The sequence below is a fragment of the Hemiscyllium ocellatum genome, chromosome 42 (assembly GCF_020745735.1).
Source record: "Hemiscyllium ocellatum isolate sHemOce1 chromosome 42, sHemOce1.pat.X.cur, whole genome shotgun sequence".
NCBI lineage: Eukaryota > Metazoa > Chordata > Chondrichthyes > Orectolobiformes > Hemiscylliidae > Hemiscyllium > Hemiscyllium ocellatum.
Genome location: NC_083442.1, coordinates 18,904,489 through 18,923,997, shown reverse-complemented (window position 1 = coordinate 18,923,997; position 19,509 = coordinate 18,904,489). Strand labels below are relative to the sequence as shown.

Below are 19,509 nucleotides of genomic sequence, written 5' to 3'. Positions count from 1 at the left end.
ACATTAGCAATTTTTTTAAGGCATGCTGAGGTCTTGTTCTATGAAATCCCAAAGTTTTAATTTTGAAATGATAAAGCTCTGGTGATGTGGCAATAAAACAAGAGGTTTTATCATTTTTAGTGGTCTCATTTTGTTGAAATTTGGTCATATCCTGTTCCAGCAATTGTGTGTTCACTGTCATAGCATGAAGTTTATTCACTTTGGTCTCTGATAAGAGTGAGAATAGGTTAGGTTGAAGTTGAAGAGTTCTCATTTCCTGTTATTATTGATGTCTTGCAGTATGTAGCAAATGTGATTAGCTTCAAGTTGGTTGCTACCTCCATCACAATCCGAGAAGAACCCAATGTTCCAGAGATACTCAATGTGCAGATGATAGATCTGAGTACAAGTGTGTTTCAGCGCCCTGGAGCCAAAGGCCTTAAGTAAGAGTTTTATTTCTCATCGCTGTGTTAAGTCAATAAATTGTTGCATGCTACTGTAATATTTTTGATTATTGAAACCTCTATGCTTTACAATTTCCCATTAAATGCAGATGTTTTTATTTTCTTTGGAAGGAGAGCTGCATAAATATGGATGGGTTTTCTGTTGAAATTAGACAAAAATCGGCACCATATTGTTTAACTACTAAATTGATTGGTGTAGCTGGGCTTTGCTGTATAAATTTGGAATGTCAGCGGTAGTTGGTTAAGGCTGGGCTGTCAATTTGTCAGCCACTGGAGGGCAAATGGATAATGTACCTACCGTTGTGTTCTGCAGAACCTCACTGAGCACACTTTTTTGCCATGTCTGACCTACCCACATCGCTACCTTCTAAAAACTAATCACACTTGTGTCCTCTTTTGCAGGGTGGAAGCTCGACTGGAACACTGGTACGTTACAGGCTTGAAACAGCAGAATACAGTTCCATCTCTCATGGCTTCTGTTGGAGGAACAGAGTCGTCTTTGCTGAATGTGTGTTTTGAGATTAATCCAGAAGAAAGCAAAGCAGATCAACTTCTAAGTGTCCAGTCCCAACCCGTGGAACTGATTTATGATGCTGTAAGTATTGATTCTAATGCGAGCGAAAGCTATTTTTTCAAGTGAAGGGAAGGTCGGTCTATATAGCACCTTTCACATCCAAAGCTTTTAAGTCTTTTTGGAATGCAATCAATGTTGAAAAATGTACAATCCTACTGACAGCTAAGAAATTAACGACCAGTTCATCTGCTTTTGATTTAGTTCTATCATCGAGCCAAAGCTTAATGCTTTGTGCTTGAGAGGAAAAAGTATTTACTCTGGTTCAGACTTCCGCTCTTTGTTCAATTGACGTTCTAATTATTAAGATTTTTGTCTCTTTCTTGCTTGATAATTGATGGTTTGGATCTATTTCCATGTTAAGATCCTTCCATTGCATTCTTCTCGTGTTGCATTCAGCATTATATACTCCCTAATAGCAGTAGGGAGATTGAAGAACTCATAGACCAGCAGATTTGGGAGAAGTGTAGACATAGCAGGGTTGTTGTTATGTGGACTTCAATTTTCTCAATATTGATTGGCACTAAGGAGGTTCCAATGATTTGGATGGAGCCATTTTTGTTAGGTGTGTTGAGGAAGGTTTCCTTATTCAGTATGTAGACAGACTGACAAGGGAAGAGGCCTTTTTTGGATTTGGTGCTCAGCAATGAGCCAGGCCGGCCGTCAGATCTTGTGATGTGCGAACAGTTTGCCAGTGACCACAACTGTCTCACATTTACCATAGCCATGGAGAGGGAAAGGCGTGTTTACCATGGGAAAATATTTAATTGGGAAAAAGGAAATCATGATGCTATCAGACAGGGGTTGGGAAGTACAGACTGGGAGCAATTGTTCCACAGGACTGGCTCAACAAGCGTGGAGACTGTTAAAGGAGCAGTTGTTGTTGCAAGTGATGCATAAGTTTGTTCCAGCGCCTAGGTTAACTAGAACAGAGGAGCTTCTCGTCAAAAGGAAGAAGGCAGCTTATGTAAGGTGGAGTCAGCAAGGGTCTAGCACAGCTTTAGAGGATTACAGGCTTGCGAGGAAGGAGCTCAAAAATGGACTGAGGAGAGCCAGGAGGGAGCACGAAAAAGGCATGGCAGGAAGGATAGGGAGAACCCAAAGGCATATACATGAGGAATAGAAAAATGATCAGGGAGAAGGGATAGTGTAGGGAAGTTGTGCGTGGAGCCTGAGTAGATAGGGGAAGCCCTAAATGGGTTTTTTGCTTCTGTTTTCACTAAGGAAAGAGATCTTGTTGTGAATGAGAACTTTGAGGAGCTGGGAAACAGGCTCGACCAGATCAAGATTGATGAAGTTGATGTGCTGGGAAATTTTGGCAAACATTAAGATTGATAAGTCCCCAGGACCAGACAAGATTTATCCTTGGTTGTTCCGGGAAGTGAAAAAGGAGGTTGCTAAGCTGCTGGTGAAGATCTTTGCTTCCTCACTCTCCACAGGAGTCCTATCAGAGGATTGGAAGGAGGTGAATTCCCAAGAAGGGAAATAGGGCAATCCCTGGTAATTACAGACCAGTCAGTCTTACGTCTGTGGTCAGCAAGGTTTTGGAAAGAATTGAGGGACAGGATTTATGACTATTTGGAAAAGCATAGTGTGATTAAAGGCAGTCAGCATGACCTTGTGAGGGGCAGGTCATGCCGTACAAACTTCATTGGGTTCTTTGAGGAGGTGAAGTGACAGGTCAATGAAGGTAGAGCAGTGGATGTGGTGCACATGGACTTCAGCAAAGCATTTGATCAGGTTCCCCATGGGAGGCTCATTCATAAAGTCAGGAAGTATGGGACACGGGGAGATTTGGCTGTCTGAATTCAGAACTGGTTGGCTGACAGAAGGTAGACAATGGTTGTAGATGGAAAGTATTCTGCCTGGAGGTCAGTGTTGAGTGGGGTTCGGCAGGGCTCTGCTCTTTGTAGTTATTTATAAATGACTTGGATGAGGAGGTTGAGGGGTGGGTTTGTAAATTTGCCAATGATAAAGATTGGAGGTGCCGTTGATCGTATCAAGGGCTATTACGGGCTGCAGAATGTCATTGACAGGATACAGAGCTGGGCTGAGAAATTGCAGATGGAGTTCAACCTGGATAAATATGAAGTGATGCATTTTGGAAGGTCGAACTCGAATGCTGAATATAGGATTAAAGACAGGATTCTTGGCAGTGTGGAGGAACAGTGGGATCTTGCTATTCAAGTTCATAGATCCCTTAAAGTTGCCACCCAAGTGGATAGGATTGTTAAGAAAGCATATGGTATTTTGGCTGTCATTAACAGCGGGATTGAGTTTAAGAGCTGTGAGGTTTTATTGCAGCTCTACAAAACCCTGGTGAGACCACACTTGGAATATTTCGTCTAGTTCTGGTTGCTATATTATAGGAAAGATGTGGAGACTTTGGATAGGGTGTAAAGCAGGTTTACTAGGATGCTGCCTGGACTGGAGGGCTTGTCTTGTGAGGAGAGGTTGACTAAGCTCGGACTTTCCTCTCTGGAGAGGAGGAGGAAAAGGGATGACCTGTTCAAGGTGTATAAAGTAATGAGAGGAATGGATAGAGTAGACAGCCAGAGACATTTCCCCAGGGTAGGATCGACTGCCAGGAGGGGTCATAGTTTTAAGGTGTGAAGAGGAAGGTATAGAGGAGACATCAGAAGTAGGTTCTTTATGCAAAGTTGTGTGCGCGTGGAATGCTTTGCCAGCAGTAGTGGTGGAAGCAGAGTCATTAGAGACATTGCAGCGACCTGCTAGTCATGTACATGGACAGCCATGACTCCAGAGGAGCGTAGGTTAGATTATTTTATTTTAGATCAGGATTAATTCTCGGCAGAACATCATGGGCTGAAGAACCTGAACTGTGCTGTACACTTCTATGTTCTATTATAATGCAGCTCCCCAGTCATTTGATACTTAATGCGCTAACCAGCATGGTATTCAGTTACACCAAACAAAGCATCCTGCCATTTTATTTCTAATTTGTGTTCAGTTAATTGCTTCTTCAACTCCATTTTCTCTAAACTTCTGGCCACCGATTTTTGTTTTTCCCTTCCTTACCCACTTTTTTTCCTCCTCACCAGCCCTTAAAACACTTGTCACTTGTCTCCTCAAAAAAAGCCCGTTTTGACTTCTCTGTTGCTGCAAAGTACAGGGCATCTCAAATTTCTCAAAGCCCTCTGAGACTTGTTAAACCTGATGTATCCACCTGTGCCCATTTTCCTTGTTGCTGGAGTCTCTCCAGCTTTGGTTTCTGCAACTGTCACAAAATGGCTTTCCTTATTTGTTCATGATCAGTCTTCAGGCTTTAACATCCACCTGCAGCATCTTCCTGTGCCTGTGCTCTCATTTCCATTTCCCTCCTTTAGTTTTACTCGTAACCGTGCTATTGGCTGGATTTGTGAAAGGTTGGCCATGTTTGATTTAATCTAGTTGAAAATTTGAGAAAGTCACTAACATGACACGTGAGGGACTGCCTGCTAATTTTGTTAGCATGGATTTTCAGAAGATATTTGACTCGGTTCTGCGTAAAAGATAATAAAAATGTAGTGAACCGGAGATAGTATTTTGGTTATGGGTTGTTTAATAGGTGGTGTGAGCATGGAAGATTAAGTGTAGAGATGACAATTGTTGACTGAGGCAAAACTTAACTAATAGTGTTGCCTAAAGAAGTATACGAGGTGTCAGATTTTTAATACACATGTCAAAGACATGGCTCCAGGAATAGCAGTTGTGCATCCAAGTTTACAGAATTGGGAGATAAACTGTGCAAGTGGAAGGAAAAGGTTACCAAGCACCATTGACCATTTGACCTAGTTTTATCCACTCCGTGTCAAGATTACTCAGAATATATCCTAAATGGAGAGAGATCGGGAGCACTGTAGGATTTGGGTATTCAGGTTTATAAATCACAACGCTCGCACACTGGTGTGAAAAGGAATTGAAAAGGCTAATACCATGTTGGCCTTTGTTTCAGGGAGGTTGGAGTTCAAAAGTGAGCAAGTTCCAATTGCATTACCCTTGGTCATATCCCCTATGGAGTTTTGCATTCAGTTTTGGGAATAGTACCTTCAGAAAAGGTACATTGGTCTTACATTAACAGTAGAGATGTCAGTCGTATTCTGCAGAGTTTAAAGGGTTCAGTTATGCAGATAAATTCCTTGCGCATCAAATTCGTGTTCCTGTCAGTTAAGCAGATTGAGGGATGATTTTACTGATTAAAATATTTAAGGAATGCAACATGGAGCCTATTCTAATGAGTAAGTACAATGCAGATGAATAAAAAAAAGTCACTTGGAAGTGAAATCAGAACATGCTTATTCACAAATGGAAATGTGGAGTGGTCTCCCTAACAAACTGTAAGCTCGGATTTCAGTACTCGGCTCAACAGCTCTTGTTCGCTCAGGATATCCATGAGTATCGAGTAAAGGCAGGTCTAAATCGGTCTCAACCTCATTGAATGGTGGAACAAGACTTCTCCAGTTGCTGTCGCAGACTGAGGTACTTGCAACCTCAACTTCAAATTCATTCTGGAGCTGAGCTAACAACAACCATACCATGTCTATGGCAAAGACTGCACACATCCTTCTGTTATTACTGTAATATTACTTATCTCTCTCTTTTTCCATCCATCTGGAATTTTCAACCAGGCCTTTGTCACCTCTGGAGTCTTTCCTGACTCTGTCCCCATCCTCTACCCTTACAATTTTGGACAACCTGAAATTTAATTATCTGAGTTGTAAACCACGTCAAATTCTACTCACCCATTCCCCCTGTTCTTGCTGCCATTTGCAGCATTTTTTTGATACAGCATTTGTTATGCAAACCAATCTAATATACCTAACACTCAACACTGGAGCCCCCCACAGGTGCATACTCATCCCCCTTCTGTAATCTCTGCATACCTGTGACTGCATCGCCAAATACCAGACTAATGCCACTTACAAGTTCACTGATGACATCACCATAGTCAGTTGAATCTTAGATGGCGATGAAACAGACTACAGACGGGAGGTGGAAAACCTAGAAAAATGGTGCACTGAGAACAACCTAGCTCTCAAGGCCAGCAAAACCAAGGAACTCATTATTGACATTCGGCAGGATGTTACTCATGCCCCCTACACATTAACAGCACAGAGGTGGAGTGTCGAGCTTTTGGGAATGGTCATCCAGAACAAGCTTTCTTGGACTCTTCTTGTGGACCCACTGGTTACAAAGGCTCAACAACGTCTCTTCTTCCTCAGGCAGCTGAGGAAATTTGGCATGACTGCGATTACTCTTGCCAATTTTTATAGGTACATCCAGACAATGCTGTCGATGATGTATCACTACCTGGTGTGGCAACTGTACCATTCAAGATCGGAGACGGTTACAAAGAGTGGTGAAGTCAGCGGGGCGAATCACAAAGGCCTACCTCTCACCTAATAGAATCCATCTACCAGGCCTGCTTTTAAGGAAAGGCTGCCAGCATTCTAAAAGATCCATCCCACCCTGGCAATGTTTTATAGAAGTCTGAACACACACACCAGCCAGTTCCGAACAGTTTCTACCCTACTGTTGTTAGAATACTGCATCTCAACGTTCGCCTGTACCTGTGTTTTTATTTTTGCTGCTTACCTATTATTTACTGATCTCTGCTACTAAACTCTGAGATCTGCCTGTACTTTTCGCAAGACAAAACGTTTCACTGTTCCTTGGTACACGTGACAATAAATTCAATTCAGTTCCATAGTTTGTAGGAATCAGTGCACAATAAAGGAATAGAATAAATTAACAAGAAATAGTCGAGGAGCTTTTAGAGTCAGAGTCATAGAGATGTACAGCATGGAAACAGACCCTTCGGTCCAACCCATCCATGCCAACAGATATCCCAACCCAATCTAGTCCCACCTGCCAGCACCTGGCCCATATCCCTCCAAACCCTTCCTATTGATATACCCATCCAAATGCCTCTTAAATGTTGCAATTGTACCAGCCTCCACCACTTCCTCTGGCAGCTCATTCCATACATGTACCACCCTCTGCTTGGAAAAGTTGCCCCTTAGGTCTCTTTTTATATCTTTTCCCCTCTCCTCCTAAACCTATTCCCTGACCCCAGGGAAAAGGCTTTGCCTATTTATCCTATTCATGCCCCTCATAATTTTGTAAACTCCTATAAGGTCACCCTTCAGCCTCCGACGCTCCAGGGAAAACAGCCCCAGCCTGTTCAGCACCTCCCTGTAGCTCAGATTCTCCAACCCTGGCAACATCCTTGTAATTCTTTTCTGAAACCTTTCAAGTTTCACTACATCTTTCCGATAGGAAGGAGACCAGAATTGCATGCAATATTTCAACAATGTCCTGTACAGCCGCAACATGACCTCCCAACTCCTGTACTTAATACTCTGACCAATAAAGGAAAGCATACCAAACGCCGCCTTCACTATCCTATCTACCTGCGACTCCACTTTCAAGGAGCTATGAATCTGCACTCCAAGGTCTCTTTGTTCAACAACACTCCCTAGGACCTTACCGTTAAGTGTACAAGTCCTGCTAAGGTTGCTTTCCCAAAATGTAGCACCTCGCACTTATCTGAATTAAACTCCATCTGCCACTTCTCAGCCCATTGGCCATCTGATGCAGATCCTGTTGTAATCTGAGGTAACCCTCTTCGCTGTCCACTATACCTCCAATTTTGGTGTCATCTGCAAATTTACTAACTGTACTTCTTATGCTCGCATCCAAATCATTTACATAAATGACAACATAGAGGGCCCAGCACCAATCTTTGTGGCACTCCACTGGTCACAGGCCTCCAGTCTGAAAAACAGCAGGTTTTTCTCTGATGTAGCTATTGCTGATGAGACCAGCATTTGATGCCCACTAATAAATGCTCTTGGATTGAGTGGCTTACTGGGCTATTTAAGAGGCCAGATAAGAGTCAACCCCATTGTTGTGGGACTGGTGTCACTTGTAGTTCAGAGTAAATAACGATGGCATGTCTCCTTCTGCCAAAAGGACATAAGTGAACCAGATGGGTTTCTCTGACAATCGATGTAGTTCATGGTCACCATTACTGAATCAAGGTTTATATTCCAGAATTGTTACAATTTTTCCCATGTAGTGAAACCTATCAGGAATACTAGATGTGCAGGCTTCAGAGTTGGAAAATCATTTTTAAAAATTGTCGGGAGACAAACCTAGAACAACTTGTCTCTTGTATATTGTAACAAGGGTACACAGAGTACCATTCAGACCATACCTGGAATTCTCTACCATCCTCCTCTTCACACTTCAAAAGTAATATTCATCCCTTGAGGTTACAGCAAATAGCACAAAAAATGATTCCAAACATAAGAGATTAGATTAGATTCCCTACATTGCGGAAACAGGCCCTTCGGCCCAACAAATCCACACTGACCCTCCGAAGAGCAACCCGCCCAAATCGATTCACCTACAACTGTACCTAACACTAAGGGCATTTCAGCATGGCCAGTTCACCTAACTTGCACATGTTTGGACTGTGGGAGGAAACCACAGCACCCGGAGGAAATCCACGCAGACACTGGGAGAATGTGCAAACTCCACACAGTTAGTTGCCCAAGGGGAGAATTGAACCTGGGTCCCTGGCGCTGCAAGGCAGCAGTGCTAACCACTGAGCCACCCAGCCTGAGTGGCAAGATTAAAGGAACGACACTGATTAACAGAGGACTTGACTGAATAATGAAATATATGTAATGGCATCAGTGAAGTGAATCAGAGAATACTTAACTGAAAAATAAATTTAAACTGGTCTGGATTGGGATTATCTTACCCAGCGAATGATATACAAGAGCTCAGTTTATAGACAGCAGGTGAAAACTGGACACCATATATTGTCAGTGACACTGCAAAAATCATCTATAAGGTGTTGCATTAAATGGCAAAAGCTTGATGCATTAAAGTTGATCAGTTTTGGGATTATTCTAGATGTTTGCATGTGATAGTTTATAGTGCTATTGGCTTGTTCAGAATATTTTATATTAGTTCCATTTTAAAAAAAAACGCACATTCACAGATGACCAGTAGACAGAAATTGAGAGTAATCGGAACTGCTGGTGCTTTGGCTTGAAGTTGTTTTGGATCTTTTGTTTTTGAATCAGTCTTCACAGCGGAAGACACCAGTAGCATGCTAGAACTTCCAAGATCAGGGGTTAGAGGTCATTGTAGTGGCCATGACGAAGGAGATGATAGTGGAAAGGCTGAAAGGTTTGAGTAATAAATCACCCAGGCTGGATGGACGACACCCTGCTTCTGAAAGAGGGAGCTGAGGAGATTGTGGAGGCGCTGGTGGTGATCTTCCAGGAATCGCTGGAGTCGGGGAGGCTCCCAGAGGACTAGAATATCGCAAATGTAAGATCCTGCTTCAGAAGGGAAATTGTCGGCTAGTTAGCCTGACCCCTCTTGGTAAGGTTTTGGAGTCTGTTATTAAGGATGAGATTACGGAGTACTTGGAAGTGCATGGTGAAAAAGGGCTGAGTCAGCATGGCTTCTTCAAGGGGAGGTCAGGCCTGACAAATCTGTTAGAATTCTTTGAGGAGATAATGAGCTAGTTTGACATTGAGTCAGTGGACGTGATCAACTTGGATATCCAGAAGGCCTTTGACAAGATGCTGCACGAGATGCTGCTAAAGAAGAGCCCACTGTGTTAGGGGCAAGATACTGGCTTGACTGGAGGATTGGCTGACTAGCAGAAGGCAGAGGGTGGGGATAAAGGTGCCTTTTTCAGGTTGATAGCCAATGGCTTGTGGAGTTCTTCAGGGGTCAGTGTTGGGACTATAGTTATACATAGAGGGTGGGAGGTGAAAAATTTAAAAGGGACCTAAGGGGCAACTTTTTCACACAGTGGGTGATGAGTGTTTGGAATGAGCTGCCAGAGGAAGTGGTGGTGCCTTGTACAATTACAACATTTAAAAAGTGTCTGGATGGGTATATGAATAGGAAGGGTTTAGAGGGATATGGGCTAAGTGCTGGCAAATGGGAGTAGATTAGGTTAGTGTATTTGGTTGGCATGGACAAGTTGACCGAAGGGTCTGTTTCTGTGTGGTCTAGGTTGTTAAATAGAGATCTACAAAGTAGATTGAATGATATGGTAACTGCTAAGATTGCAGGTGAATGAAAACCTAGATGAGCCAAGCATACAAGAGAGTTTGTCATTCATAGAGATGAGAAAATGATATTTGGTGTAAGTTTATAATTAATTTTGTGTTAACTCATTTGTCCTTTCAAAGTTGTATTTTTTAATCATGGTTTTGCTCGGTTACAGCAAGTGTTGGAAATTTATTTTCTATTTCCTTTTTTTTTCATAGCAAACAATAAATAGCTTGGTGGAGTTTTTCCAGATGAGCCGAGGACTTGACCTTGAGCAGCTGACTTCAGCCACTTTGCTCAAGTTGGAGGAAATCAAAGAAAAGACTGCAACAGGTAAAAACCTGAAGTGCCCAGAAAATGGAAGCTAAGAAATTGAGTCCCCAATTTAATACATTTATATCTAATATGATGTCAGCATGATTTTTATTTATTTTTGACAGTTTGAGTTCTAACATGCCTATATTCTAACATGAATTATGTTTATAACCTAACTATTTGCTTAAATACTTAGGTCTGTCGTACATTATTGAAACACGTAAAACTTTTGATCTCCGTATCAACTTGAAACCATCCTACCTTGTGGTTCCACAGACGGGCTTTTACAATGTGAATTCAAACTTATTGATTGTGGACTTTGGAAGTTTGCAGGTACGAAAGTGCATGTTATTTTCAAAGCTTCCTCTTTATCGAGAACTGTTATCTCCCAGTTTGATGTTCAGGAATTTTCAGTTTTCTCAAGTTGAATCTTTGAATATATAAAGCTGAAGATGTAGAACAGGCAACATAGTAGACATATAACCATGGTCAGAATATACAGAATGAAGGTCACACGGTAAAATGAACAGTTGCTATAAAATGGAAACAGGTCTCCCAAATAGAAAACTGGAAAGTAGTCGAATGTCAAACTGGCAGAAAAGGGAAATTAAAAGCAGAAAGTATTGAAGAAACTCAGCAGGACTGATAGTAAGGGTGAGAGAAAGGGAGTTCTTGTTTCAAGTACAATACAACCCATTCTGTTTCTCTCTCTCTCCAAAGTTCTCTAATACTTAGCTTTTATTTTAGACCCATTGTATTTTAAGTTTACGGAAGCTGGGAAGAAATGCCCTACAAAGATCAGTCCTGAGACCACCATTATTTACATTTAGATGCATGGATTGGTTTTGGAAATTGGGAGTACAATACCAAAATTTTCAGACAACATGAGTTAATAGTGAGGCAAACTGTAACCAAGTATTGTGAAATATTAAGAGATACAAAGTGAATGCATAAATGGCAGTTGAATTTCAGTGTTGATAATTGTCAAAAGGTGTGTTTTAGGATGTGGAAGAGTCAAATTAAATTGAGTTGAGGTGCAAAAGCATTAATGGATAAACCTGGGTGGCATGGTTAGATCAGTGGTTAGCACTGCTGCCTCACAGTACAGGTACCTGGGTTCGATTCCAGCCTTGGAGAATTGTCTGTGTGGAGTTTGCACATTCTCCCCATGTTGGTGTGGATTTCCTCTAGGTTTCTTCCCACAGGTTAAGTGTGCAGATTTTCAGGATAGGTGAATTGACCAAGCTAAATTACTGTGTTCAGGGATGTGTAGATTAGGTGCATTGGTCAGGGTAATTATAGAGTAGTACGGTTAGTGTGAATTTATTAGGCTGAAGGGCTTGTTGACACACTGTTGGGATTCTGTGATGATTTCACAATTTGAGAATAGTTGTGCAGTTTAATGAAGCCCTCATTACTTTTTGTTTTAGTGTAAGAAATGAAATGTTAAATTAATAAAGCCTTGATTAGACTTGCCAGGTTACAAAGAGACAGAAGAGGAAATTTCTAAAACAGTTTGCTAACCAAACAGAGGAGTATAAATATCAGCAAGCACTGAATGGTCTTAAACTCTTCCATTCCAGACAGATTAAGAAATGGGAGGTTTTTAAAAGTCTAAAATTACAAAGGGGTTCTATAGGATAGAGTCAGGACCACAACATCAGAGTTTGTAATAAATCTAGTGATGTATTTTAAAAAAAATATTGACACTCCATTATTTAAGGTGCAGAAACATGTCATTTGGCCTTGGTGGGCCAAGTTAGTGTTTCACTTTCTTAATATTTGTTCACCGGACGGATGCCTGAATTAATTGTTCATCCTTAATTGTCCTTGAAAGGTGGTTATGAGCTATCTGAAATTGTTGCAGTACATGTGGTCAAGGTAGTTCCATATTACCATTAGATGGTGAGCTTCAGTTTGGGATGAAGCGTTGTGGCGATCCCATGTGCTCATGTTGTCCTTGTACTAGATGCTGGGTTTAAGACTTCAGTGAGGTGAGTTGATCGACTCAGTCTTGGAGGTGGTACACGCAGCAGCAACAATACACCTTGTGGAGAAGGTGAATGATTAAGATGTTTAAGGCGTGCCATGTCTTGAGTGTTTAGCAAGTTTTGAGAAGATTTGTAGCTCAGGTTGAGGCTCTGGATGTAGGTTTGCTCACTGAGCTGGAAGGTTCATAAACCCAGCTCAGCGAGCAAACCTAATTACAGTCTTGAGTGCTGTCAGATCTGTAGATAATGAGGCAAGTGCAGAGTATTCCATCACCTTCGTAACTTGTGCCTTTCAGAAGTTTAATGTGCTTTGAGCAATCCCCATGTAAATGGTTCCTGGAGTAGATCTGGATCAGACACTTGTTTGTACATTCCCTATTTGGGCATCTCGCAACTCCTCGTATCCCATCTATCTCGGCTCAAGTGAGATTACCATGGCCTCTATATTTGGTCTATCTGTTTTTTGGAAATCCAAGACCCTTTTGTGGCAACATTTGATGCTTTAGGGTTCAGCCATAGTCTCTTGATCAGATGGGCCAATGGGCCAAGAAGTGGCAGCTGAAGTTTTATTTAAATAAGTGCAAAGTGCTCTAGTTTGAAAAGGCAAATCTGGGTAGGACTTACACACTTATTGGTAAGGTCTGGGGGAGTGTTGCTGAACCAAGAGACCTTGGAGTGCAGGTTCATAGCTCCTTGAAAGTAGAGTCGCAGGCAAACCGTATAGTGTAGGTGGTTGAAGCTGGTTATCTGTGCAGAAAAGCCACTACTGATTAAAGCACATGTTTAGTATTGGGTCTGAAATAATGATTCTCAGTTGTAACGATTCCATACATCTAAGTGATGTGCTTGGCCATTTCAGCTAAGAATCAATCATTCTGCTCCCATGTAAGCTAAGTTGGATGAGGATGACTCATTTTCTTCTCTGAAGAGTATGATCCAGAGAGGAGAGATTTATTCACAATTCCGCAGTGACATGATTATCGTGATACCATGAAACCTAACGGTTATAGGTTTTTAATTCCAGATATAAAGAGTGAGCTGAATTTAAATTTCTCCATTTGTGGTGACATTTAAATTTGTGTCTTTGAACCATTTGTCCTTCCTTCTCAGTTCAGAATGCTAACCGGTAACTAGTGAAATGTCACAGGTATCAGTGCTAGGGCAAAAATTAGTTACAAGATATTTTCATGACTTGGAAGATAAAAATGAATGATCTTTAGCCACGTTAGCAGATCATACAAAATGGGTAGCAAAGTGAATGATGAGGTTGGCACAAAAACTCTCCAAGGGGATATTGGTAAGTTAAGGGGCCAAAAATATGGCAAATAGGAAATAATATGGGTAAATGTGAGGGTATGCACTTTGGCTGAATATTATTTAAATGGAGAAAGACTGCAAAAAGATACAGCAGAAGAAATTTGGATGTTTTGGTGTTTAAATCGCAAGAAGTTAGCATATAAGTTCAGGTGATTGGCGAAGGTAATTGATTTCTGGCCTTTATCTTGAAGGGAATGTTGTGTATAAAACAAAAACAAATTATTGGAGAAAATCAGCTGTTCTTTTTGGAAGTGAAGCTAGGTGGTATGGTTAGTGAGTTTGCACATGACACCAAAATTGGTCGTGTAGCAGACAGTGAAGAAGATTACTTCAGAGTACAATTGGACCTTGAATCAGATGGGCAAATGGGCTGTGGAGTGGCAGCTAGAGTTTGATTTAAATAAATGTAAGCTGCTTTAGTTTGAAAAGGCAAATCTGGGCAGGACTTATGCACTTAATGGTCAGGTCTTGGGGAGTGTTGCTGAACAAAGATCTTGGAGTGCATGTTCCTAGCTCCTTGAAACTGGAGTTGGAAGTAAGCAGTCTAGTGAAGGAGGTGTTTGGCATGCTTGCTTTTATTGGTCAGATCATTGGGTATAAGGAATTGGGAGGTCCTATTGCGCCTGCACAGGAAATTGTTTAGGCTACTTTTAGAATACTGCATTCAATTCTGGTTTCCATGCTGTAGGAAGGGTGTTGTAATTCTTGGAAGAATTCAGAAAACATATACAAGGATGGTGTCAGAGTAGGTAGGATTGAGCTATAAGGAGAGTCTGAAAAGTCTGGGGCTATTTTCCCTGGAGCTTTGGCAACTGAGGGGTGGCCTTTTATAAAGGTTTATAAAATCATGAGGGGCATGGATAGGGTAAACAGTCAAGGTCTTTTCCACAGGGTGGGGGAATCCAAAATTGGAGGGCATAGTTTTAAGATGAGAGGAGAAAGATATAAAAGGGACCCAAGGGGCAACATTTTCATGCAGAGAACTGGAATAAGCAACCAGAGGAGGGAATAGGGGCTATATAATGCCAATATTTTAAAAGGCATCTGGATGGGTACATGAACAGGAAGGGTTTAGAGAGATATGGACCAAATGCTGGCAAATAGGACTAGATTAGGTTTGGTTATCCAGTTGACATGGACAAGTTGGACCAAAAGGTCTGTTCCATGCTGTACAGCTCTATGACTTTTGAAGTATCACTGGACTCAACATTAACTCTGCTTTCTTCCCGCAGATGCTGCCAGACTTGCTGAGTTTCTCAAAGGAATTTCTATTTTTGTTTCAGATCTCCAGCATCTATAGTGTTTTATTTGATAAAAGCAGGGAGATTGTGCTTAAAACTATACAAGGCACTGGTCAGACCACAACTGGCATGCTATGAACAGTTTTGAGTCCCTGATCCAGGCAAACATATACTAGCATTGGAGTCAGCCCAGAGAAGGTTTACGAGTCTGATGTTGGGTGTGCCTTATTAGGGGAAGTTGAGTAGGTTGGGCCTGTACTTTTTTTGAGTTTCGCTGAAAGAGCGGCATCTTTTTGAAACCAACAAGATTCTTCGGAGGCTTGACAGTGTAGATGCAGAGGGGTGGTTCGTCCTTTGAGTCGAGGACCAGAGGCTATAATCTCTGAACAAGGGGTTACACATTCATGACAAAAATGAGGAATATCTTCCCTCAGAAGGTAGTAAATCTGTGGAATTCTTTGCCGTAGAAAGCTGTTCAGGCAGGATCATTAGGTATAATCAAGGTTGAGATAGTAAATCACTAAGGATATCAAGGGGCATGAGGAAAGGATAAGAATGTGGTGTTGAAGATGATCAGATCAGCCATCATCTCTCTGGTGAAACAGACTTGATTGGCTGAATGGCCTCCTTCAGCTCCTAAATGTATGGTCTTGTGATTAGGAATCTGATAACATACCACTGCTGCTTAAGCCTACAGTCGTCTTACTTGACCAGTTTAACAAATCTCCCTTGGTTCAGAGAAATGAGTATGTGGAACTTATCACATGGGGTGGTTGAACCAGATTCTTTTCAGGAAACACTGAATGAGGTAGTGAAGAATCGAGATGTTTTGACTGAGTGAAATGAAATAAGATAGGAGAGGAGACTTGTGTGGGACTTAAAACTGGCACGGCCTGTTGAATTGAGTCACATATATATATATGTGATCTGTGTTTTGCCTGTTTCTGGTTACCACCAGGTATATAGATTTTACAAACAAACGTAAAATTCAGTTCAATTGTTTATGCTCTACATAAGCTTCCTTCCACCCCATTGCATCTCATCTGACCAGCATATCCATCCTTTTCTGAAATGTGATATTAAACATATCATTAGTTAAGGAAATCGTGGATTATCGTAAAATCTCTCTCAGCTGCTTATCTGGCTTCCCCTTGAAGACATCCACTGCAACTACATGACATGCTAAATAAATTCCTCCAAGAACACTCTCTCTCCCTCCCTCTCTCTCTCTCTCTCTCTCTCTCTCTCTATGTAAAGCTGTTTCTTGTGAATCCCCTCTTGGATGTATTAATCCCTCTCTCTTAAATTTATGACTCCTAGTTTTGGACCACCTCACAGGGGAAAGATTAGAATAATGAAAAGTCAGTTCCCTGTGGTGCTAACCTCAGGCAACGTCTTTCAGTAAGCAGTGTAGAAACTCTGAATAGTTGTGGTAAGATTGAAGAAGTTTTTATTTACGTTAATATGTGCAGTTCCTTTTCGTGATGAAAGTAAGACACCATAAAGCGATGAATTCTACATGAATGTGAGAGGTCAGCTCGATCAGTGAATTGTTGGCCTTTGCTGTGCCATGGGGGAAGTGACCAAGCAAATATTACGTATCACACATGAAAAGAAAGGAAAAACTCTGAAAGGCGTCACAGGCTCTCCCACACACTACACTCTGATTCAGAATAGTTCAGGCAGTGATTTGGAAACAGGTCTCAGCTGTTTGCATTATGTGGTGTAGGGAGATTGAAACAGTTTGCAATTTTTTTTTCCCAAGAAAAAGGTCAATTTCTTAATTTTATTGAAGAGATTAGCAGATTTCTAATGGCTTCAATATTAGATGTTATATTGAAAGTATCTTCAGAGGTTCCTTAAAGCAACCTTTTTTCCCCCCAGATCACGTTGAGTTTATTAATCTGTCAATGGAGGTTGATGACCTTCACTTTGAATCAGCAAAAATACAAATTAGCTGTTTTGTCCTCTGCACTCAAATCTTTATGCTGTTTATTGGATTTAAAATGTTTTTGTTATTTTGACTAGCTATGAATAACACAGCTTGTCGAACTCATAAATCTACCTTTGTGCAGTTAAACAGCATCAGCCGCAATGACCAAAAAGCAACATCCCCAAGTTTATCTTTGGAGGAAATTTTGGAGCGAGCCTATGAAAAGTTTGATGTGGAACTCAGAAGTGTTCAACTTTTGTTCAGTAAGCCAGGTACGAGTTTTATCTTAAGTTCTGAAGAAGAGCCACTGGTTTCGAAGCGTTAACTCTGTTTTCTCCTCTCAGATGCTGCCAGATTGCTCTCCAGCAAGTCCTGTGTGTTTGTTTCAGGTGTCCAGGATCTGCAGACCTTTATTTTATTGTCGATTTTATTTTGCTGTCTTGGAATTAATCTTAGCTTTTACTCCGACCCCGTTTAAGAATCTTTGACAGAATACACTTGCCAAGCTTCACATGGCTAACAGACTCTGCTTCCACCAGCTAATTGGAAGGCGGTATCAACTGTAGCTCAGTGAATCGTAACACACTGATCTCTGGGTTGTAACTTTGCGTGTTCCATGTTTGACACCTGAGACCAGAACATATCCTCCAGGGTGACATTGGGTGGTAACGAATGACATTATTCCTCTTTGGTAATCTTTGGAATGAAATGTGAAATTATGGCTCTCTAAAGTGAACCTAAGACACCCTTCCCTTGTTTTGAAGAAGAGCAGAATCTTTCTTCCCTGGGTTAAAGCCAATATTTATTGCTGAATCATGTTCATAAAATTATTATATTATTACTGTTTATGGGACCTTATTGCATGCAAATTGACTGCTGCATTTCCCATCTCTGTGCCATGGTCAGTTCATTCATTCACTCTGCAACTCCAGGTTTCATTTGTGCAAGGTGCAAGAGCATTAAATCTCCTGGATAATTACAAAGACTGAAAATCTTCCACTTTCACTTTCCCAACTTCCTTACCTACCTCCCTCTCCTAATCCTGAACTTTTGACCAAATAAGACCATCCTATCCTAATGGGTTGTATCTGCTTCCTAGAGCTGAAATATCTTGGTAATTCTCCTGTTCTGCACCTTGGTCCACAGTTCAATTACTCTGTACTGATGTTTCGTTAATTACAGCCACTTACTGTAGATGTGTGTGTTTAGTGCAGCTGCAACACTAGTATCTACCTGACAGTGTGAAAAATAGCCCACTTGTGTTCTGCCTACAAAAAAAATCCAGTCTGACTACTTGCCGTTCACTCTGCCTCCTTGGTCGTCACCAAAATGATGAGTTTTTGTTGAGAGTGCTATCAATCAGCATCAAGTTAGCAAGTGGTTTGTTCATCGGTGCTCAGTTTGGGTTCCAACGTGACCAGTTGGCCCCTGACGTCAATGTGGACTTGATCCAGATGTGGTCAGAAAAGCTAAATTCCAGATGTGACATGATATTAATTGCCCTTGACAACAGAGCATCATTGACCAAGGAGTCAGAACCAAATTTAAATTAATGTATATCAGAAGAAATCATTTCTGGTCTTAACTAGCACAAAAGGAGATTGTTGTGGTTCGGTGGAAGTTGATCATTTCTTTTCCAGGACGTTGCTGCAGGAATTCCTTAGGGTAGTGTCCTAGGCCCAACCTCCTTCAGCTGCTTCATCAATGACCTTACCTTGCTCATTAGGTCAGAAGTGGGAGTGTATGCTGATGATTGCATTATGTTTGCGACGACTCAAATACTGAAGTATCTCCTGCGCCTAATACCATGGAAGTAGTGTTTCACCTTGGTTTATTACTGTACCTAGGAGAAGGTGAGGATTGGAGAGTCAAAGTTGAGAAGTATGGCACTGGGAAAACAGCAGGTTGGGCACATCTGAGAAACAGGAGCGTTGACGTATCGGGCATAAGTCCTCCTTCAAGAATGTGGGGGGTGGTGGAATCGGGCTGAGGGATTAATAGGGTGGGTGTGGGTCTCGGTCTCTGGGGGGGGTGGTGAAGGTAGCTGGGAACGCGATTGGTGGATGTAGGGTGTGATAGGTGGGTGGGGAGGCTGGAGCGGATAGGTGGGAAGAAAGATGGACAGGTCAAGAGGGCGGTGCGAGGTTGGATGTGGGGTGGGGGGGAAGATTTGGAAACAAGTCAATTTCATGTTGATGCCATGTGGTTGAGAGTCCTAAGGTGGGAAGATATTCATCTAGTTATCCCAGACAGCTTTTGTTAGCTATTTCCTCGTTCCTCCTTGGTAGACTTCACATTCAAGTTAATTGTTTGGGACTCTATGTTGCTTTTGGTCCTGATGTGGAACTCAACTGGAATCCAAGGAATTTTTTTCTGTTGAATTGATGATTAGATCTGCCTCTTGCAATGTGTTGGATTCTCTTGTTCCCCTCTATTTTGAATTCAACACATCCCAAGCCTATCCCAAGCAGTATGAATGAAGATGATGTCCACAGCAAAGCAGTACGATGTATCCAGGCCTCCTCCAGAACCAGTGCATCAGTTTTTGAATTGTGGTCATTGTGATGTAACCAAACATGACAGCCAATTTCCATAAAAATGATTAATATTA

At 41.6% G+C, this 19,509-nt stretch overlaps 1 protein-coding gene across 1 annotated transcript in view; it reads left to right on the top strand.

The window, feature by feature from the left end:
* Positions 1-19,509, top strand: part of vps13c (vacuolar protein sorting 13 homolog C) — a 286,385-nt gene that overhangs the window by 92,237 nt on the left and 174,639 nt on the right. Inside the window, exons 17-21 of the mRNA XM_060853895.1 lie at positions 280-422; positions 846-1,038; positions 10,320-10,434; positions 10,613-10,749; positions 17,041-17,170. Of these exons, the coding sequence (XP_060709878.1) occupies positions 280-422; positions 846-1,038; positions 10,320-10,434; positions 10,613-10,749; positions 17,041-17,170 (718 nt within the window). The remainder of the gene's footprint in view (positions 1-279; positions 423-845; positions 1,039-10,319; positions 10,435-10,612; positions 10,750-17,040; positions 17,171-19,509) is intronic.